The following is a 20,837-nucleotide window of genomic DNA, read 5'->3' on the forward strand; positions in this document are numbered from 1 at the left end:
GCTCCCTAAAACACAAAACATAATAGTATATATTTGTGGTAAACTGTGTGATTGCCAAATAAGTTAAAGCTACCAGAAAGGGGAAGTTTAAAGTGTTATTAAACCCACAACCATAAAATCAGTCTGTACATGCAGAAAAGCATGCTTGTTAGGTGATCGGAAGTGGAAGTTCTCCACCCCTCAATGTCACAGGTCCCATAAATAAGACAGTGGGACCATCCATTCACAATGCGCAGTGGGCACCCAGCTGTGAAGCCAAAAGCTATCACAGCCGGGTGCCCTCAGTTAAAGATGCTGGCGCCGGGGACAGAGGATGGCCGGTGAGCACACCGCTGGATTGAGGGGCAAATGAGTGGCTGTTTTTTTTAAAAGTCAGCAGCTACAGTTTTTGAAGCTGTTGACTTTTAATTTTTTCACAGGAGACTGGAGCTCTGCTTTAACAGCAAGCTTTACAGCATGAAAAAAAATAATGTAGTGTACATTGGCCTAAGCCTGTTTTTTTGCAGGAGATATGTTTTTTAGATGAATCTGTACTTGCGCTGTAATCAAGAGATTGACACATGTAACGTAAGTCTTTGGTCATTGGACAGGTAAATATGGTCGGGTGAAGGAAAAGGACAGAGAGCATGAGAGGAGGAAAAGACACAGAGAGGAACAAGATAAAGTACGCCGTGAGCGGGAGAGACAGAAGAGAAGAGAGCTGGCTAGAGAGCATTCCAGAAGAGAAAGGTGAGGGAGACTGGGCTGCTATGGGGACAAAACAGATGATATTAAAGTGTATGTCAGGGCAAAATGACAAAAAAAAACGCATTGAGTTGTAGGGAAAACATTACGAAACCCTTGCAAAATGTAAAAATGCCTTAATTAAAATTGTGAATAACTTCACCTTGCTTTGAACCTAAAATAAATAAATAAATTGCAGAGTAAAATTATCTTTTCGTATCCACATCTCCAAAATATACAGCTTTAAAATGTGAATATGGCATAATTGGTTAAGGATCTTATGGCACTTTGAACTCCTGCTGCAATTTTTGTGTGAAGTCTCAAGCTTCTTATAACTTTAGAGCCTGCTGTGGATAGATACCAGCTTCCCTTCCATGGCACTGATATACTTGTGTGTTTCTTTCTGTAGAGGAATAATTGAATGTATAGCAGTAGCATTGGCAAGCATCAAAGCCAAGTTCAATTTAAATCTGGTATGTGTTTATTGTAGGATGTCAAGATATAAATCCCTGATGAATCCTGGAATATTTGAAGCCGATGGTGCTAAAATTTGTCTCTAATAGTTTAAATGAGGTATATTTCACAAACACGTACCCAGGACTCAATAAAGGTCGCTTAACATAAATATAGTCCACACATGCTCCTGTCTCCTACTGTTCTCTGTGCTCCCCCATAGAAAGTCCATTCAGATGCGGGCTCTACCCTAAGATAAACTCCTTGCGTCTATAGACACACACAGTGCTGCTTGGCCCCATGCCTTTTGTCACAGGATTTGACTGACAGCAGCTGGAGCCAACGGCTCCCACTGCCTCAGCAAAGCCTGTGAGACCAAGAAGTGATGGGAGAGTGCTGCTACAGATGGGCACAGTGCTGGATCGAATGAGGACTCGAGATGTGTAATGAGGGGTGATGGGGTGGTACTGTTACCTAAACATTTTTTTCTTTTATTGCAGGGAATGCATTAAGGTAAACATTTATAGGCTTTAGAACCATTTTACAGCCCAGCTGTATCATTGGAATGGAAAAAATACTCTTTTTACTTTAAACCCATGGTCATGGAACTTTTGGATCTTAATCATTCACTCTTTCTTCTGTTTTGTTCTGGTGGGGTCATTTCTTGAATGTTCACATCACTGTCCATTGGTGTATTCTGTCAGGAGCCAGAAGAGGAGTGATATCGTCTCAAGGGGACTCTAGTGGTATAAATGCTATACCATCTTTATTTATTTTTTTTTTACCTAAACTAAGATTTTGCTATGGCCTGTCTAACCCAACTTTTTTGCTAGAATCAACCAATTCGGTGGATGCTTATATTATTAGAAAATGACAATTCAGGGGAACAAGTACACAAGAAGTACTATTCTGTGCACTCCAAGGCCCAGAATTCAATGTACCTGAAGACACTTGCTCCCACCCACTCCTCTTTTATTTCTGCCTACCTGTTAGTTGATTGGTGGATATGCTGAGAAGATTTAGCAGAATTCACACTCCCCATTCTATGTATCTCAGCAGCACTGAGTGAAAGAGTGACACACCTCTCTCTGTATATGTTCCCATCCACTTGTTAGCTGACTGAATTTCCTCAAGGTCGTTGAATACTGTGACTCGACACGATAGTAGTTCCTGTTTACTTGTTCTTCCACAGGAGCCAAATGGCCAGTTAGTAACGATGTAAGTAGCCACCATTTTTTGGTTGAATTTAGGGGGGGGGGGGGGGAAGTTAGTATTTGTAAAGGCAGAAGGTTTTTTTTACTTTTACTGCATTACTTACATACATACATACATACACACATACCTGAGCCTTATCTCAATCCAGCAATGTGCAGGAGAGCTAAGGCTCTCTCGATTCTCTCATTCTTCATTGGCTCAGATACAGCAGTAGGAGCCATTGGCTCTCACTGCTGTCAATTAGAGCCATTAAGCAGGGAGTGGGGGTCTTATGGACACAGAGCAGGGCTTTGAAGCGAGCATGCGCAAAAGCCCCAAAAGCAAGTGGCTTACTGTGGGGGCACTCAGTGGAAGGGAGGAGCCGGGAACATCGGCAAGGACCCGAGAAGAGGAGGATCGAGTCTGCTTTGTGCAAAACAATTGCACAGAGCAGGTAAGTATGAGGTTTGTTATTTTAATAAAAAAATAAATAAAACCTTTTAGAATCACTTTAAATTTGGACGGACTGTGGCAAAATCATAGTTTGTGTGGTAAAAAAATATAGCATTTATAATACAGCTTTATTAAGTGTGCTATGCTCATTACAAATTAGTTTTTTAAAATAAAGGTGCAGTTGTCCTTTAACTATTCAAAGTGGGATCATAATTGTACTTGCATTTTTTGTGGCTTAACAACATTCTTGCTTTACCAGTATATGATGTAGGCAGCAACAATTCAGTGCAATTTGTACTCCAAACTCTCCATAGGATTAAACGGAGATTGCGGCGTGTTTGTGCGGGACTCAGTGGAGAAGATTGTGAGAATAGGTTGTGCAGCGATGAGGAGGCTACACAGCCAAGGTCCCAGCGGAACGGGGACAGGTGAGTATATGATGTGGAGGCGGGAAGTAGGGTGCACCCCTAGTAAGTGAAATTGCTCTGCTCTAAAAGTGCAGTTACACTTTAAAGGTTCTGAAATAAACATATCTGCAACAACATATTTTTCTCTTCCTAACGAGTCAATGTCAGATCAAAGGGTTTTGTATTTTTAAATCGGCAACATATAAAGGGGTAAACAGAACATTGTACATTTTGCTACAGAAAGTCACAGGTTAGTGAACATGTTTCTCTTTCTTAAGAAAAATATTTACTGAGGGAAATGTGTACACAGCAATTCTTGATCTCCTTCTGAAAATGTTAGTTACCTGAATTTCTTTGATATCAGTATTTTGAGTCCTACCCAGAAGAAGCATGCTGCATTTTTTAGTTGGTGCTTCTGATCTGCTACTAGTTTTGAGGTTGTGACTTGTAGTACTGTGGATAATAAATCAGCATTCTAGCTTTTCCCTAGCATTTTCCAAAAGAGAAGACTTTAATGGCATCTGCATAGGTTCCTCAGTACAAATTTCCTTTTAATGGATAATTCTCAACATGTTATATGTTATGCCCATATTTATGGTGTAACATGTTGAGCATCCACCACCTCATGCCCTGTTCAGCCCCTTCTTGTGACAACAGGTGGGGATCCTCTCCCCACACCTGCTGTCACAATTTAAAATCAGCAAAGCCGTTTGGGCAGAGCTGAGTTCTGTGAATGAATGCCTACAAGTACCGTTGGCTACTGCGGCCATTTTTTAAATGCAAAAAAGTGCTTTTTGTGAACTTCTCGGGTTCATAAGGTGAACTTTTCTTTTAAGTCTCATAACCAAAAATCAATCAATCAATCAGTAACCTGAAGAAGAACTTCTCTCTAAAGGAGAAGTATGGCTAAAGCTTTTTTGGCTATACTTATCTTCTTGGTCACAGAAGTGCACTTTTTTTCTGCACTCCTGTGACTGAGATTCAGCTGACAGCGGGCTAAAGGCTGCTGTTGGCTGATGTCACAGAACTGGTCCAGGCTCTGCAAGGATCCCAACTTTACTTTTGGGATCCATCCAGATGCCTGACCGGCAGCTGGCACAGCCTCTTGGCACGCCACTGATAGCCTGAGACAGCTGCTCCAGTGGGCAGTGATCGCTCAGTTTTCCTTAGCACTGGCAGGGAACAGCTTCAGCATTGGATCAGTGCTGCAGCCACATAGGTGAGTGTGTCTGTGGTGTTGTGTGTGTATATATATGTATATGTATATATATATATATATATATCTCCATTAATCTGGGAACTCCTTTATTAAAGAGCTCGCAGATAAGGTATTATCGGAAAGATGACTTAATGATTTCAATTACTGTAAAACATTTACCTTAAAAAGTATCCTATTTCAGCTTATTGTCCGTGCCACTGTGCGATCTATATATGGCTTGCATTTTCTGTGTTTAGTATTTTCTGGTACTGTTCAGTGCAGTATAATGTTTACCTTCTTGTCTAACTCCGAGTCACATTTTTTAGAAGTTTTTTTTAATTTTTTTTTTTTTTTTTTTTAGGGATCGATTGGAACAACTGGAACGGAATAGAGAACGTGAAAGGAAAATAAGAGAACAACAGAAAGAACAGAGAGAGGCAAAAGAGAGAGAGAGGAGAGCAGAGGAGAGACGTAAAGAGCGGGAGGCAAGGAGAGAAGGTACTTGTCTGTTAAGTTTGTATATTGGGAAAGACTGAGTTTTTAAAGAATGATTTTCTATGTTATTCCCTAATGTTCCAAAGGCCTTGCTTCTCAAATTTATGGTCTAATTTCCTTTTCATAATGCAGGCTGTTGGGAATCAATGTCAAACTGATGTAAGGGCATATGGAAATGCTTCTGTTCCCAAGTCTATGAATTTTGTATGTAGGTTTCACACTTGTTTATGCAGGTTCCTAATAGTTTCATAATCTCACACATATCTATCTTTCGACATCCAGCAGCAAATATATCATCAATCTACCCTCAGATCAGAATACAGTTGCCTAAGGAACACAGGTTCAGAAAAGCTCTGAGATGTATTTGTTATATTGTTGTCTACAGGAAAAATGGACACCGACTAACAAAAAGTGTCCCACATCTATCATTCTTTAGCTTCCTGCTAGTCTCCAAGGAGAATGAATGTGTTCTATCCACGGAGAAAAGCAAGCACATTTCTTTTGAATTTTATCAAGGTCATTTTTTCTTTTAACAAAATTCTCCAGGTGCTTCAGAGCTAGAAGATCTCACTGTGCAGATTTCCAGATTATATGATCCTTGGAATAGCCATGGAGGCCCTACCTGGACTCCACTGTGAGAAAGGTGCAGGGCTGACCTGTAATGTGACCTGTGGGTACTGGGATCTGCTAATAGCATGCTGCAGGCATTGTATGTGGCAAACGAGTTGGCTGCAGAGCTCTTTTGAGGTCCAGGGCTGTGATTCATATGGTATCTGGCATTTAATGTGTTAGCGCTACAACTACAGCAGTATAACCCATACGGCTCAGTATTCTTCTGACGCTGTATCACTTAATAAACACCAAGAACATGTTGTTATGGTATGTCAAAAATCGTATTATTTTGACAACGTCCTGGGCTGCCACTAATAGATGATTTATAATTTTTAAAGTGAGAACGCCTGAACCACTACCATAATTTTTTATCACTTTTTTTTTTCCCCCCCTGCTGTGTTATTATAGGCAGTTAAAAGCATTCCAAATTATGGCCATCCCTTCTGACAGATGACAGCTTGGAGCACTTATTCAATCACTTGCCTCTATGTATTTTGTGATGTACCCACAGTTACATATTTGAAAAATATGAGGGCTTTGTAGGAAGAACATGTAGGTTCATAGCACTCCTATTGTCATTTCTGAAATGGCAAACTATATTTTCAATATGTGGAGCAGTGTAGCTCTTCTGCATAAGCATTCTGTCTGTGTATTTTGGAGAAAAATCTCTCAGAAGTACTAGTTATAAAACCTAACCCTTGCTTACTTAGGGAAGACACTGTCCCCTTGCCTGTTTAGGGCACAGTAACAGGGTTTATGTACATCCACCCTTCAACCACATTATACTCCTCTCTTGCATTCACCTGCTGATCCTTCTTGCTCAGGACCAAGTACTTTCATGTGATGGATGGGATTATGTCACCACTCTTTCTATGTTCCAACAAATAAAAATTGCTCTACTATGTGGTTTATGAAAATAGGAACAAAATTAGGTCAAATCTACACCCACTATATGAGCTAACTGGAATCGTATGGAAAATGAAAATTGGTGGTACAATGCTCTGCCAGTGCCTTTTATACCGACTGACAGATTGTATCTGGGCAAAGACAAGTACAGCTTTGATGCTCACTTATTACAGAATTTAACCTGGTAACTAGTATATTAGGTGGTGTAATTGGAAGGAGATAGCATCTAAATATTTAAACTGTAGTCTTCAATGAATGTCTACTGATTACTTTATGAAAACCATTAAGGTATGTTGGGACTTCCTTATCTTGGTAGTTCCTCATCACCCAAAGGAGAGACTTTTTGTGGCTTGTATACAGTTGTGTTTGTTGCAAGGTAAACGCCTCTTCTACATTCTTTAAAGCATGTAACTTCCTAGTCTTACATCTGCCAGTTTAGTTATACCAACCTGTACAACATACCTTCCAGGGCCGGAAGGATCTGCGCTTCCTCAGCGCAGGAAGCCAGGGCTCTTGCAAGAGGCTGAGAAAATGCAGTACGATGTACACTATACAGATTCAAGAATAACTGTAGAGTTTAGCACTCAAAGTAAGTTCTGGCTTTCTAAACCTATTTTTTACAGCAATAACCTTAAACAGCTCCTGCAATGTATTGTACCTTTTATATAGAACTCCTCCAGTCAAATAAATAAACACGCAGAGCCTTGCCAAAGTATTCACAGTAATATTGATCCATTATTATATAACTTGTATTACTTGTTTTCTGAGTAATGCATTTGTAAACTGAAATTTTACTCTCCGTGGTATCTTTTATTTTGAATATTCAAAGCGTTGAAAGATTTTCATATGATATTGTTTTCTAATAGAGAAAAAAAAAATCTTTATTAAAAAAAACTTAGATGTCATTTGCATAAAGGCCTATTAACACTATTTTGAATAGGCTGCCAAACCTCTGCAGCACACCAAAAGTGCACTTGAAGCAATGTTTATTTGTTTTTTGTTTTTTTTCTTTTAATCCGATACTTTTTTTGATTGAAGTTTTAGAAATAGTAAAAATGCGTCAAAACAAACAACCTATTATTACAGCAATACAGTTGCAGTGGCTCAGTAGAATTATGCAGCAAATATGGAAAAGATCTATTGTATAGTAGTAGCGTAATGGCATACATGCAGCGTTACAGATGTTTTCATAGACGAAAAATATATGACCCATCGACCTATAATCATAAGTACAAGATTGAAGCAATTTTTTTTAATGTAGTACATCACTTGCATTGTAGGGCACCACAGTGGGTTGTATTGTGCTATTATGGCACCGTAAATATACTGTGCTTAATGCACTTCTTTCAGTAACGGTCCATAAAAGCACACATTGCTGAAAAACACTGATTTGAGTAGGCCCTTAGTTGTGGAATATCTTGAGCCTATACAGTTAAAAAATAGTTGCCTAACAAGGCCCTGTCCTCCCTTGGTTAATTGTGTAAGTTAACCGTTTAGAAATCTGCATGCCACAGCATTAAGCTAACTATATACTTTTTCAAAACATCACTACATATCATTAAAAAGAAGTCATTGAGCTCCAGTCAAGTGATGTAAGTAGTCTCCTCCAGTGGTCAGACTACAACATTGTAACTTTGTAGCAAGTCAAGTAAAATGAGGTAGCAGTGGCTGATCTGTGCCAGACATTTGTGAACATAACTGCACAGGCACCAGGTTTGACATGATTGTGTCATTCCAAAGCCAACATCTCCGTGCACGAAGTAGATTTTATCCAAGGATGATGCCTGAAAAAAGATGGCTTCATGTTTCTAGTGAAGGAAAGCAGATGATGGCATTTGGGTTGATTTGATAAGGGGGTAGAAATTCCTTACTCAATAAAGTGTAGATTCGCTTCAGTTATCTCATTGTGTCAAAAGGAGATTTCTGCACATGATTGGATATGCAGAATGAACACTACTATAATTTATGTGAAGATTTTCAACTTCTTTAGTAAATCAGCCTCAAACGCAGGGGGAAAACTGTGATCTCTGTGAGAGGTAATAAGTGCCTGGAAGTGTTACTTACTGTGTGTGCATATGAGCGTGAGAAAATATCTCAGTAGAACATTAACAAGTAAATATAATTCAAATGTTTACATTAAAAAAGCCAGCAAAACAGTATCCTAGTTTTTAAATGCCCCTGGCAGTCACTCTTGTCTGAATTAACAGAGTAAAAGCTATATTGAGCATGCAAGATGCTGCTTGGAAAACGTTGCATAAAGAATTCAGTAGTAGCAGTCTCCATATTTCTCTCCAAAAAGCATTGGTGTAGGTAGTACAAATTATAAACACCGTGGTTTCAAGGAGCACATGTGTGCCCACAGGGGGTACTCCTATATTGGCTTTTGCGCACAATGTAATGAAGTTAAGAAACCTTGTAAGTGGTGATTAAATACTTGAACAAATGGCTTACTTCACATTTTTTTCCAATATAAAATGATGCATTTTTATACCTGTTAAAAAAAAAAACAATTACACATTACTTCTGAGCATGAATACTTTGGAAAAAACACAGAGAACAACATTTCAGGTTAGAATTTGATCAGAATATTTCTGCAAGGCACTGTGTGTATTCAAGCCTCATGCGATAATTTTCAGCCATGCTTAGCAACCTGTCTATGGCAAGCATATCAGTGAAAAATTGAAATGAACCTTGCACTAATAGTGTCTCCTCTGTCATGTTATGGGAAAAATGGCAAAGCAATTAAAAGTTAAAAGGAAAGTGTTTCTGGTGGATGTCATTGTGCTCATGGCAGGGTAGTGGCATAGTTTGCAGGGTCTGGAAAGAGTTTTCACCCTCGTTATGCAATGCAGCCAACAGGGGTGTGAGATCACAAGAGAATGTTTAATACTTTACAAATAATTTTTGCAGATGAAATCATTCCTTAACGGTGTATTTAGCAGTTTAGCTGGAGTTGCTCTTGATCCCTTCCTCTGCCAGACACAACGGGGTTTATTTACTAAAGCTGGAGAGTCCAAAATCAGACTCCCTTCTGCATAGAAACCAATCAGCTTCCAGGTTTCATTGCCAAAGCTTCATTGAACAAGCTGAGGTTAGAAGCTGATTGGTTTCTATGCAGAAGGGAGTCTGATTTTGGACACTCCAGCTTTAGTAAATCCCAACATGTCCATACTTGGGCAGAAATAAATGTGTGATGTTGTCTGGTAATCTTAATAAAATGGGTGTGGGTAACACTCAGCTATTTCTTAACCCACAAAGTTGACTAACTTGTCACTTTTCTGATAAAAACAGTAGTCCTGGTCTACACAAATTGTTGTAGTCAAGTGACTAGTCAGCCCAGCAAACTATGATGATTGCATTTTTCGACTTGTAGGGGTTGATTTACTAAAACTAGAGAGTGCAAAATCTGGTGCAGCTATGCATGGTAGCCAATCAGCTTCTAAGTTCAGCTTGTTCAGTTAAGCTTTGACAAAAAAAAATAAAAAAAACCTGGAAGTTGATTGGTTTCTATGCAGAGCTGCAGCAGATTTTGCACTCTCCAGTTATAGGAAATCAACCCCAGCATTGAGAGTTCATGCTCAAAGGCTTCATAAAGTTCCCAGTGGCTTCTAAATGAAAGTGATTGACTCTTTAATTATACATTTGTTTTCATTTCCACCTACCGCTAATTTCTTGTGAAAAACAATATGTGTGTGTTTTTTCATTTTTTGCTTACCTTGGGTGTGTTTATCTAGATGACTTGAACACAATAAAATAGTTGAGTTAGATAAAACTCCAGGTGTGTCTTGTGACATGTTGTTTTTTTTTTTTTTTTTTTTTACATCTCAGTATCGTAGTGCTGGTCCACATCACTTTTAATGCAAAAACGTGAACGTTGCATGTCCTTTATTGCTTTGCCGATAATTCAGCTGAGTATCAAAAGTGATTGATGGACTCCCCTTCTGCTTCACCTTACATAGATCAAAGGTTCATTATTATTTTGTCCTTTCTATGATGGTTCACTTAAAAAAAAAAAAAAAACTTAGATACTTGTGATATACGATATAAAAATAAACAGTCTTGTTTCGACCTCCTGTAATACCCTGCACAACAGCACTATGAATATGGGAATGGTTTCAGTAGGGCAGCCTTATCAATGTGCTGCGGTTTCTTCATGACCACTCACAAGTTGTGGTGGGTTCTGAACCAGGCTGTATTGCTTAACTCTAGTTTAGTCTGAGAGGTGTCCATAGATTAGCTATGCTGTCTGGCAGGGTACCTGAATCACAAGAATGGATGACCAGACTTCGTAATCATTTGACAGGTGAACATAATTGACATATATGTAATTCAAATGTGTATTCTTCTTGCTTGGATTTCTGCTTTAATTTGCTAGCACTTTTTGACCAGGGTACCAACAAGCCTGTTTCTTCTGATGTCCTCATTGGGACTTCCCTTGCCCACAGCTGGAAACTTACTATAGACAATGACAAGAGCCCTGACACATCTCTCTGGTGCATATTTGCTTCCTCCCATTCTTCTCATTGTGCAGAAATACAAAGGATCGCATGGCTGGTCACACTATGAATATCAGTTGAAGAGTAAAATAATATGAAGGGGATAGTGTTGTCTTATCAGCCTTAGGTGGCTTTGTTTTCTATTGAAAACAAGTATAAGCTTTTAGTATGTGTTCTCTTTTTTTTTATTATTATTATAGGCTTTTAGTGAAGGTTATCTTTCATCGTTTTCCAGGGGAGCCTGTATGAATCTTTGTATAGGTTGTGCTGTCATGATACCAAAATGTGCCATTTCTGGAAATTAACAGTTATAGTAACTGACACAAAATTATATCCCTTCCACTCCCAATGTACACACAAATTTATCTGTTAGGACTGCAGTACCCACAGTCTTTTTTTTTTCACTATAGATTCTAAAGATCTACATATCTTAGTAGGTAACTGGATTTTTGTCTGTGGCAGTGGTTAAAGGCAGCCAGTTCATTGCTTTCAACCAATTTTCATTCAGTCTCTTTCCCTTAGGACAAATGAGCAATGTATTCACTGAATACACGCTGAGCAGCACCAGTTGTTTCATCAGGGATTTCTTGAACACCATACTTTCAGAAAAGTCTGCTTTCTTAGAAATGATGTCTTTGTTTAAAGTTACCAGAAAGTAAACTGCCTAATAGTCTTTGGCAGTCATTAAAGGGCATCTCCACCTTTAAACTACTGAGTAGCAAGCCATAGTGTAGAGTTGAAATCTTCTAAATGAATATTCTCTGTCTTCTAAACGCAGAACAAATTTGATTGGTCTACTTGGTTGTACCTTAATGTTTCTAACATTTTACATCTTTTCTGATGGCTTTTCATTCTACAGCAGCAGCTCATCATAGAACTGCCAGGGAAGAGCATGGCGACAAATCTAAAAGCAGCTACCGCAGTCGTAGCCCCTTGCGTCAGCAACGTGAAAAACTAGAAGCAGCAGATGGAAGGAAGCAAAGTAAGTTTTATTCATTTTCAGGTTTTAAATCGTACATATGTTCCATACTTTCCACTCTCATACCTGTATACCATATATATGCAGTAATTTAAATGTTGTAATGAATGACAGTGACAAGTTAGATCTCTATGAACAGGACCTTCTTATATGAAGGTGTGAACATATGTTGCATTTCTGACAGCCAGTTGTGAGGGCCCCGAGTTCTTCTGAAAAATGTCAGATGCTGTACTGTCAACTTACTAGTCTCACTCACAGCGTTCCATTGTGTAATGGGTGAAGTCATGTAGTTGTCAAGGAAGGTCTAGACATTCAAATATTAACATATTAACTTAATGAGCAGGAAACACACTTTAACCACTTCTGCGCCACCCTATAGCAGCAGAAACACTGCTACAGGGCGGCACGGGTGCGCAAAGTCATGTGTAAATATACGTGATTTTGCAGTTCCTAGTAGCACGCCCTACCCACACCTCCATTCGTGGCCTTGGCTGTCATTCACCGTACCCAGCCATCTCCCGAGTATTACCGACCGGGGAGAGACCTGTATGTAATCAGTACAGATCTCTCCCCTGTCAGCTCCTGCACACTGCTTTGTATTGACTCTGCATAGCAGAGCCATACAAGGTAGTGTGCTTACAGTGAAACACAGACACGCAGCCCACATAGTAAAACAGCACACAGTTAACCCTTTGACCCAGATGTTAACCCCTTCCTGCCCAGTGCCATTAGTACAGTGTCAGTGCATTTTATTAGGACTGATCACTGTATTGGTGTCACTGGGGATGTCAGTGACACCAAGTCAGTTCCCCCCCAGTGTCAGAATGCCCGCCACAGTCCCGCTATAAGTTGCTGATCGCCGCCATTACTAGTAAAAAGTGAAAAAAATCCAGTATATATGCTGCAATTTGTAAACACTCTAACTTTCACGTAAACCATTTAATTTACATGTTTTGGGATTTTCTTTGTTAGCAACGTGTAGCAGTATACATTTTGGCCTACATTTATGACGAAATTTGATTTTTACATTTTTTTTTTTTACTGCGTATGTTTAATGGTAAAAAGTAAAAAATATTGTGTTTTTGTTTTTTTTTTAATTTGTTTTTTTTTCAATTCACTAATCTCACCCACAGCTTTCCATTGTGTAGTGGGTGAAGTCATGTAGTTTGAATTTTTTTTTTTTTTTCAAAATTGTCAGTCTTTTTTTGTTTATAGTGCAAAACATAAAAAACGCACAGGTGATCAAATAGCACCAAAAGAAAGCTCTATTTGTGAGAGAAAAAGGACGTAAATTTAATTTGGGGGTAGCTTTGAATGACCGTGCAATTGGCCGTTAAAGTAATGCAGTGCTGTATAGCAAAAAATGGCCTGGTCACGAAAGGGGGGTAAATCCTCTAGAGGGCAAATGGTTAAAAGAAGCCTTGGCTAACCTCTGTAGCAGAAAACACTGTGGAGCAATTTATTCTCTAAGTTCACAAGCAAAGCAGTGAAGTCCTCCAAGCCAGGTCTTGGTCATCCTTTTCCAGTGCACGCCTGTGTTTACATTAAAGAATAGAAGGCTGCCAAGTCCATGCTAAGAGGGGAAGCAGAATGATGTAATCCAGATGAGAAAAGAATGTTCACAACAAATGTGTTTTGCTGTAAACATTGAGGATGACATCTATATCTGCAGCTACAGAAGACTGAAGCATGGAGCTCATGTACCGCTTTTCAAGAATATGTAAATATTTGAATATCGATAGCCTGACCACAGCTCTGCATAAAGGTGACCTATAAATCCTGATACAGGCTGAAGTGTCAGCTTAAAGCGATACTAAAGGCTTTTTAATTTTTTTTTTTTAAATAACAAACATGTCATACTCGCTCTTTGCAATGATTTTGCACAAAACCGTCTTAATCCTCCTCTTCTTGGGTCCCCCGCCAGTGCTTCTGGTTCCTCCTGGGTAGTGCCCCCATAACAAGCTGCTTGCTATGGGGGTACTGGTACGAGCTCGCTCCCGAGCTCCGCCTTTTGCATTTCTTATCACTGGCTTCGATTGACAGCATTGGGAGCCAATGCCTCCCACTGCTATGTCTCTGCCAGTGAAGGGAGAGAGACCTGGGAGAGCCGAGTCTCCAGTGCACATCGTTAGACCGAGATCGGACTCAGTATTAGGGGGAGACTTTAGAACCACTTTAAGTATAACTAAATAAAGGGCCAAATATTAACCAAATAATATCAAAATAGTTTATCAATGTTCCAATGTTTCAATGAGGAATGTTCAGCCTTTTGCATAATCCCATATATAACTTTTTTTTTTTTTTTTTTTTTTTTTTTTTTTTTTTTTAAGGCTGTCTGGGACCTATTTTATTTATGGGTGATTGTTTACATTGGCTTTTCTATGGCCATGTTGGTATTCCTAATCATAGTTACAGTAAAGGAAATGAGAGCACACCAACTTTCGGCAGGCCATCGTGTTTTAAAAAGATCAGTAAACCCAGAACTGAATACATCCATTTTTGGTGCATGCCGGAGAGTAAAACTGCCTGACAATTTATTTTTGTCTCTCGGAGTACATCGGTGAGATCTCTTTGCTTTTAGTCTTTAGGCCTGTACATGTCCTGCAGTACTCCCAAGGGGTTTTCCGAGCTCCCTGTTAGATATTTATTATATATTTTACATTCTTAGGAATAAAACATTAATGGCTAGTTCACATTAGATCCAGTTTTGTTTTTTTTATGCATCAAAAATGCATGCAGTGTTTTCCATGTATTCCAAAGGCTCTAGTCCACACCAGTGTAGCCAGTTTCCAGTGCAGAAAAATAAGCAGAACATGTTGCATTTTTGTCTGCACAGAACTGTACTGGAACATTAGCAAACTGCATCAAACCTCCACAGGAACGGAGTGTGGTATGAACTATAAGCAAAAACATATCTGGAATGCATCCGGAGTGCGATTTTAGGGTGTGAACTGGCCCTAAGAGTAGTTATGCTCAAAGCTGGGTAAAAACACATGAAGATCCATAGAAAAAGACAAGAGAACCTGGAGTTATGTCTGGGAGGTCTCAATCTTCTAACATTTATAAGAAGTAAAAGTAAAAGTGTTACTCATACCACCAAACTGATAAGAGGCATGGAGATCAGCTATGAGGAAAGATTAGAGGAACTGAATTTATTCTCTCTTGAGAAGAGGAGATTAAGGGGGGGATATGATCAACATGTATAAATACATCAGTGGTCAATATAGTGAACTCTTTGTAGAGCTATTCACCCTGAGGTCATCACAGAGGACAAGGGGGACTCTTTACGTCTGGAGGAAAATAAATTTATTCTCCAAACACAGAAAGGTTTCTTCACAGTGAGAGCTGTGAAAATGTGGAATAGACTCCCTCAAGAGTTGGTTCTAGCCAGCTCAGTGGATTGCTTTAAAAAAGTCCTGGATTCTTAGATACACAGAATATAACTGGATACTAACATTTATAGGTAAAGGTGATCCAGGGAATATCCGATTGCCTCTTGGGGGATCAGGAAGGAATTAGTTTCCCTGCAGAAGCAAATCGGATCATGCTTTGCTGGGTTCTTTTTTTTTTTTTTTGCCTTCCTGTGGATCAACTGTGGTATAGGATTATAACTTTTTTTTTTTAATGGTTGAACTGGATGGACTTTTTGTCTTTTTTCAGCCCGACTAACTATGTAACCATTTCCACTTGTAGCTGAAATATCAGACCCTTTCATACTGTTTGACTGAAAGTAATGTTACTTTTTCGATTTCAATCATTTTTATTGAGTTTTAGTTGGAAGACAGTTTCAAGATGCAAATAGACATTCATACCTACAAGCAAAATAGACATGTCTAGTAGTAATGTTCTTATTTTAAGCATGCATCTAGCCCATGACCATTAAAATTCTACCTCAACATTCTGTATCTTGGCACTCTGAAGCAAACTTGTGAAAGCAAAAAAGGATTTATAGTTGAAATCAATAAAACATGATTAACTTTATTTTTTAACTGAATCCTTGTTCACTTCAGTAACCCCCCCTTCCAACAATCAGTGTCTGTAATCTCTTGCCAGTGTTTTATATATTTTCAAGTTTCACTTTTCCTTCCCTCAGTCAAAGAGGATAGACCAGATGTGAGGGATCTTTTGTCTGACTTACAAGATATCAGTGACAGCGAGAGGAAGACCAGTTCTGCGGAATCCTCTTCAGGTACAGAAGCTCTTAATTTATCCACTTCGTTGGAAGCTAGAACTGCATTTGCCAGATAAGCAGGAATGCCAGTTTCTAGATTTTATTCTTGTATATGTTGAAGTGAGGTAGCTCAGTGCACAATTATGTCAGGTTTTTGCTGACAGATCATAAAGAGAGCTGTGCTGGAACCAGTGAATACATTTGTGTGTTATCCAGTCACAATCAGTAGGTAAGGATTCCAGGAGGCATAGGAAATTAGATTGTGGGGCGCCAGCTATATCCGATTAACATCAGGGTGAACTTTAGAGGTGGGCTGCACACAAGAAATAGAATCTTGAATAAAATTCTTGTTCAAGCATTTTACAATTTCCTCTGTATGACTCTTTAACAGATCACTGCAAGAAATGAAAACTCATTACTTTCAGGCTGCAGAAGCTTTTGCTTTACCCTACAGTTTAGATAACAAAGAAAAAGAAAGGAAATTGGATACATAAGGTCCCGTTGTCTTCTGCGTTAACCAGCTTTTAGGGCCAGTTCACACCTGAATGTGCTGCGGGAAAAGGGTGTTCCATATAGTTTCCTTCAAAACCCATCTGCTTCAGGTGCTAATACATTGTTAACGGCATCCCAAACACAGATCACAAACGCCATGCGTATGCAAGCACCAAATTGCAATGCACTGCAATATCATGTTTTTTGGTGCAGTGCATGGACGACTTTTTATGCGTTCAGGTGCAATATTCAGCCCATTCATATGAATGAGGCGCCAAATCACACTGCAGGGGAACGATTCTGGTGTGAACCAGCCCTAACAGTGAAGCCACAAAGACATTGCACAAGACACCAGACTCATAACAAAAAAAACACATTTGTTGTATGTTACAGAGCTATTGAAGCCACTGGTGGTGAGGGTGCCAACTGTGTGCACTGGATCAGGTTAAAAAAAAAAATCATTTTGTGATATGATCAGTTCACTTGAGGAAAAGTGCAGGTTGGTAAGAAGACAAGATTACAAAAATTTGCTGCTAACTGGTCTCCATTCCTATGAATGTACTGATGCTAAGTTTTGATAAAAACTCACAAACCCTGTAAATTTAAGTTCCAATTGATGTTCTTTATTTTCAGGAGGCTCTGCTTCAGGGTCTGAGGAAGAAGAGGAAACCAGCTCTGAGGAGTCCGAGGAAGGAGAAGAGGAAGAGGAGGAGGAGGAAGAAGAGGAGGAGGAGGAGGAAGAGGAGGAAACTGGAAGTAACTCAGAAGCAGCCTCAGAGCACAGTGCAGGTAATTGTTAACTAGTGGCAATTGTATTTATAGATAGAAACAAACATATGTCATTCCAGTGCAATCATGTTGCTTTCTGCAGTGAGAACAAGGTTAACGTTACATGCTTAATCTGTAAACTCAGCTCAAATCATCTACTAGGAGTTGGTTATGCTTATCGTACACTTGCATTCGGTTCATAGGATGTTAGCACAGCATAGTGTGGTCTGAGGCACACTGTTACAATCATTGTAAAATAGATCACAGGAATCATTTGCCTTTAAAAGCCTACATGCAGCCAAAATAAAAGAAACAAAAAGCACAATGGACATAACTCACAGTCAGCAGGATCTGTCCCTTGTTCTGATGCCTCTTCTGTTGGGTGAAATCCTCTGTTCATGCCCCACCATACTTTCTTGCCATAATCTTCCGGTATAGTGAAAGAATAGAACTTTGGGAGCTGTCAAGGGCTCTTATCAAGAGTGCCTGACTATGCCCGCCCTTTCCATCTGGCTTCTTCATTATAGAAACTACAGCTTCTATGAATGAAACACGGAGTATACTGCAGAGCTACTTTTAACATTCTTAAATGGTTCACCATCTGGCAACACTGCTTCTTTGTTGCATATCTGCAGGTAAACCTCTCAGGATAAAAAAACATAAGTAGCATTGATTTAGTAGTGGACCTAATTGTCCAGTGCTTATCTGTTCCTGTCCTAATTTATGATGCTGGCCAGCTTTTGGAATGTGCGCACATGAAGAAACTGACACGTTTGGTCTGTGAAAACGTCTCAATTTATTGAAATGAAACCGTGAGTTTATATATGAAAAATGATGCGAACATCACGTGATAACAGCATAAGCATTATATTAGTCTTTGATTGGTCACTTTACACGAAAACAATCTCCGTCATGGTATAGGTGTGATCTTCTTCAGTCTTATCTTAAAAAGAGAAAAACATTCTTTTGTCTTCCAAATCACACGATGGGAGGGGGAGGGGGTCTGTTCCTGTGAGCAAATATTTCTTAAGCAAGGATTAAAGTACCACAAAGCCCAGCAGGCAGAAAATATTCACACAACATATATATTCATGCTAAACATTTATAAATATGTGGAAAGAAATAGTATTAAAGTATAAAAGTAAATATGTAAAAAGATGTGTATAAAAAAGTGTATGTGTATATATATATATATATATATATATATATATATATATATATATATATATATATATATATATATATTCAATAGGAAACGAAATAGACATTTTACCAAATCCATCACAGTCCCCCCTTAAAATGACTATTTTACTCTGTCCCTATAAAACCTAGCTCATCTGTCCTTATGTACCTTGGAACTCTTTTATGCTGTACGTTAGACAAGTGATGACACTTTCATCACCTCCCTTGCCACAGACTTTATACATAAGGAAGTCAGATGCTATCCCTACAAAATTGTGAGATTACTGTTGGCGGGGAGGGACCGTAATGGGGTGTAAGGTTTTTCTTCATCTATCATATGGGGATCCTCTTGCTCCTGGTTCAGGAAGATAGGTGTACTGTTGTCTACAGCTTTGCTCATCAATTTCCTCACACATGGTATAACACAGCATACAACCAGGGCCAGGAGAATCAGAATTATTAGTACAGTGACCCCTATTTGGGCAAGTATCTTTTGCCACCCACTCATCCAACTGAAATATTGATCCCACGGGTCTGTGATACCTGAATTCTTTTTCAACTCAACTGACAGATCTTCCAATTTCTTTATAGACAGAGTAACCTTACCATTCGAGCCAGTATTGTCAGGAATATATGTACAACATGTTCCGGTTCCTTCTATCATTTTACAGACACCTCCTTTTTCTGCTAAAATCATGTCCAGAGCCATCCTATTCTGGAATGTCATGTAGGATGTAGGGGCTAACTGGTCAACGACTGGTCAACGATTCCTTGAAGGGCATCCCTGGTGTAATTCACAAACCTTTGTTGGTTGTAGTATATGTAATTTATCTAATCTACATTTTTATTAACAGTTATCATGGGAATCAGGGATTCAAAACCTGCTTTACTTGGTCTCTGGCTTTAAATTTATTAGACACCCTCCTTGGGACTCCAATGGCATCTATATACACATGTGGGTCAAAACTACCAGAAGGAGCTTTTCGTTTCCTCCTACGGCCTGGCGTTGGGTCAGGGGTATTCTCTGCTAGGATGTGGAGAGGCATAATGGCCTTTACAAGGGCATACTCACCAGTCCAAATCCCTTCCAATGTTATTCTAATCTTTTGGTCCCCAGTAATTATCCATGACACATATGTATACCTGGTCACTACTATTGGAACATGCTCGTTGTGTCAAGATCATATAGATTATGGTCATAGCACCACATGGGATCTATACTACAGAAATCAAAGGTGTAAATAGCTACATGAGTGTTGGATGAGTTGTACCAAAATATAGTGATGTCACCTATTTCGGTGATATCCACCTGTTGAGCCTCTGTCAGACTTATAAGAAAAAGGATATACAACATAGTTGTCATGGTGTAGATGACGCCTTTCCCTCAGGGTTCGGGACTTTCTTGCAGTGGGAGGCGTGTATCCAAGTGTTCTTCCTGGTCACCTTGTCAGAAGGGGCTGTGGTCAGCAGAACTTGGAATGGACCATCATATCTTGGCTCAAGAGAATGTTTCCTCATAAATGTCTTTACTAATACCCAATCTCCGGGTAATAGGCTGTGAGTTCCTGTATCTGACTCAGAATCTGGAATGGAGAAAACACTTGGACATGGATACGGGTTAATTCACGTAATAATACAGTCACATAATCAGTTAACACATCAAATTGTAATTGCAACTGTTGTGGAAAAGAACCAAATCTGGGGGCTGAGCTAAACAAAATCTCATAAGGGGATAGGGAGTGTTCTCCTCTTGGTGTGTATCTGACATTAAATAGGGCAATAAACAGACTGTCTGGCCAACTCATGCCAGTCTCTTGGGCTACTTTTAGCATTCTTTCTACTTTCCCACTACTTTGGGGGTGATAGGGGGTATGGAACGCCAGAGTGACTCCTAATGCCGCCCATATTTCTTTGGTTACTTAAGCTGTGAAGGCGGGGCCCTGGTCACTCTCTATCACCTCTGGAAGCCCATATCTGCAAACAACCTCAGTGGGGAGTTTCTTCGCAGTTGTTTTAGCAGTCATGTTAGTTACAGCAAAGGCCTCTGGCCAACTGGGAAACATGTCCAACACCACTAGGGTGTACTCAACCGCCCACTCTTTGGCATCTGGATATGATCAATTTGTATCCTTTGAAAATGGTATAGGGGTTTGGCCAAGTGTTTCTGTGGTGTCTTCTCTGTGCGTCCCAGATTGCATTTTGCACAGATGGCACATGTTATGCAAAAAATTGTTCGTCGATGTGGTGATTCCAGGCGCTATATAGTAGTTGTTGATGAGAGAGTTCATGAGGCTCTTTGACAGATGGG

At 39.4% G+C, this 20,837-nt stretch overlaps 1 protein-coding gene across 17 annotated transcripts in view; it reads left to right on the forward strand.

Annotated features, from left to right (window-relative positions):
• LOC149463075 (cyclin-dependent kinase 11B) overlaps positions 1–20,837 on the forward strand; it is a 74,062-nt gene that overhangs the window by 12,122 nt on the left and 41,103 nt on the right. For 6 of the 17 annotated variants that reach the window (XM_089675965.1, XM_089675969.1, XM_089675963.1 and 3 more), the window contains 7 exons: positions 591–729; positions 3,138–3,251; positions 4,790–4,926; positions 6,911–7,030; positions 11,797–11,919; positions 16,010–16,105; positions 17,213–17,368. In XM_089675965.1, the coding sequence (XP_089532091.1) occupies positions 591–729; positions 3,138–3,251; positions 4,790–4,926; positions 6,911–7,030; positions 11,797–11,919; positions 16,010–16,105; positions 17,213–17,368 (885 nt within the window). The remainder of the gene's footprint in view (positions 1–590; positions 730–3,137; positions 3,252–4,789; positions 4,927–6,910; positions 7,031–11,796; positions 11,920–16,009; positions 16,106–17,212; positions 17,369–20,837) is intronic. The other 11 variants (XM_089675971.1, XM_089675976.1, XM_089675970.1 and 8 more) reach the window with 7 other exon arrangements.

This window comes from Staurois parvus, unplaced genomic scaffold (assembly GCF_062004578.1).
Source record: "Staurois parvus isolate SC_StPar_1 unplaced genomic scaffold, SC_StPar_1.0 ptg000160l, whole genome shotgun sequence".
In the NCBI taxonomy this organism is placed as follows: domain Eukaryota; kingdom Metazoa; phylum Chordata; class Amphibia; order Anura; family Ranidae; genus Staurois; species Staurois parvus.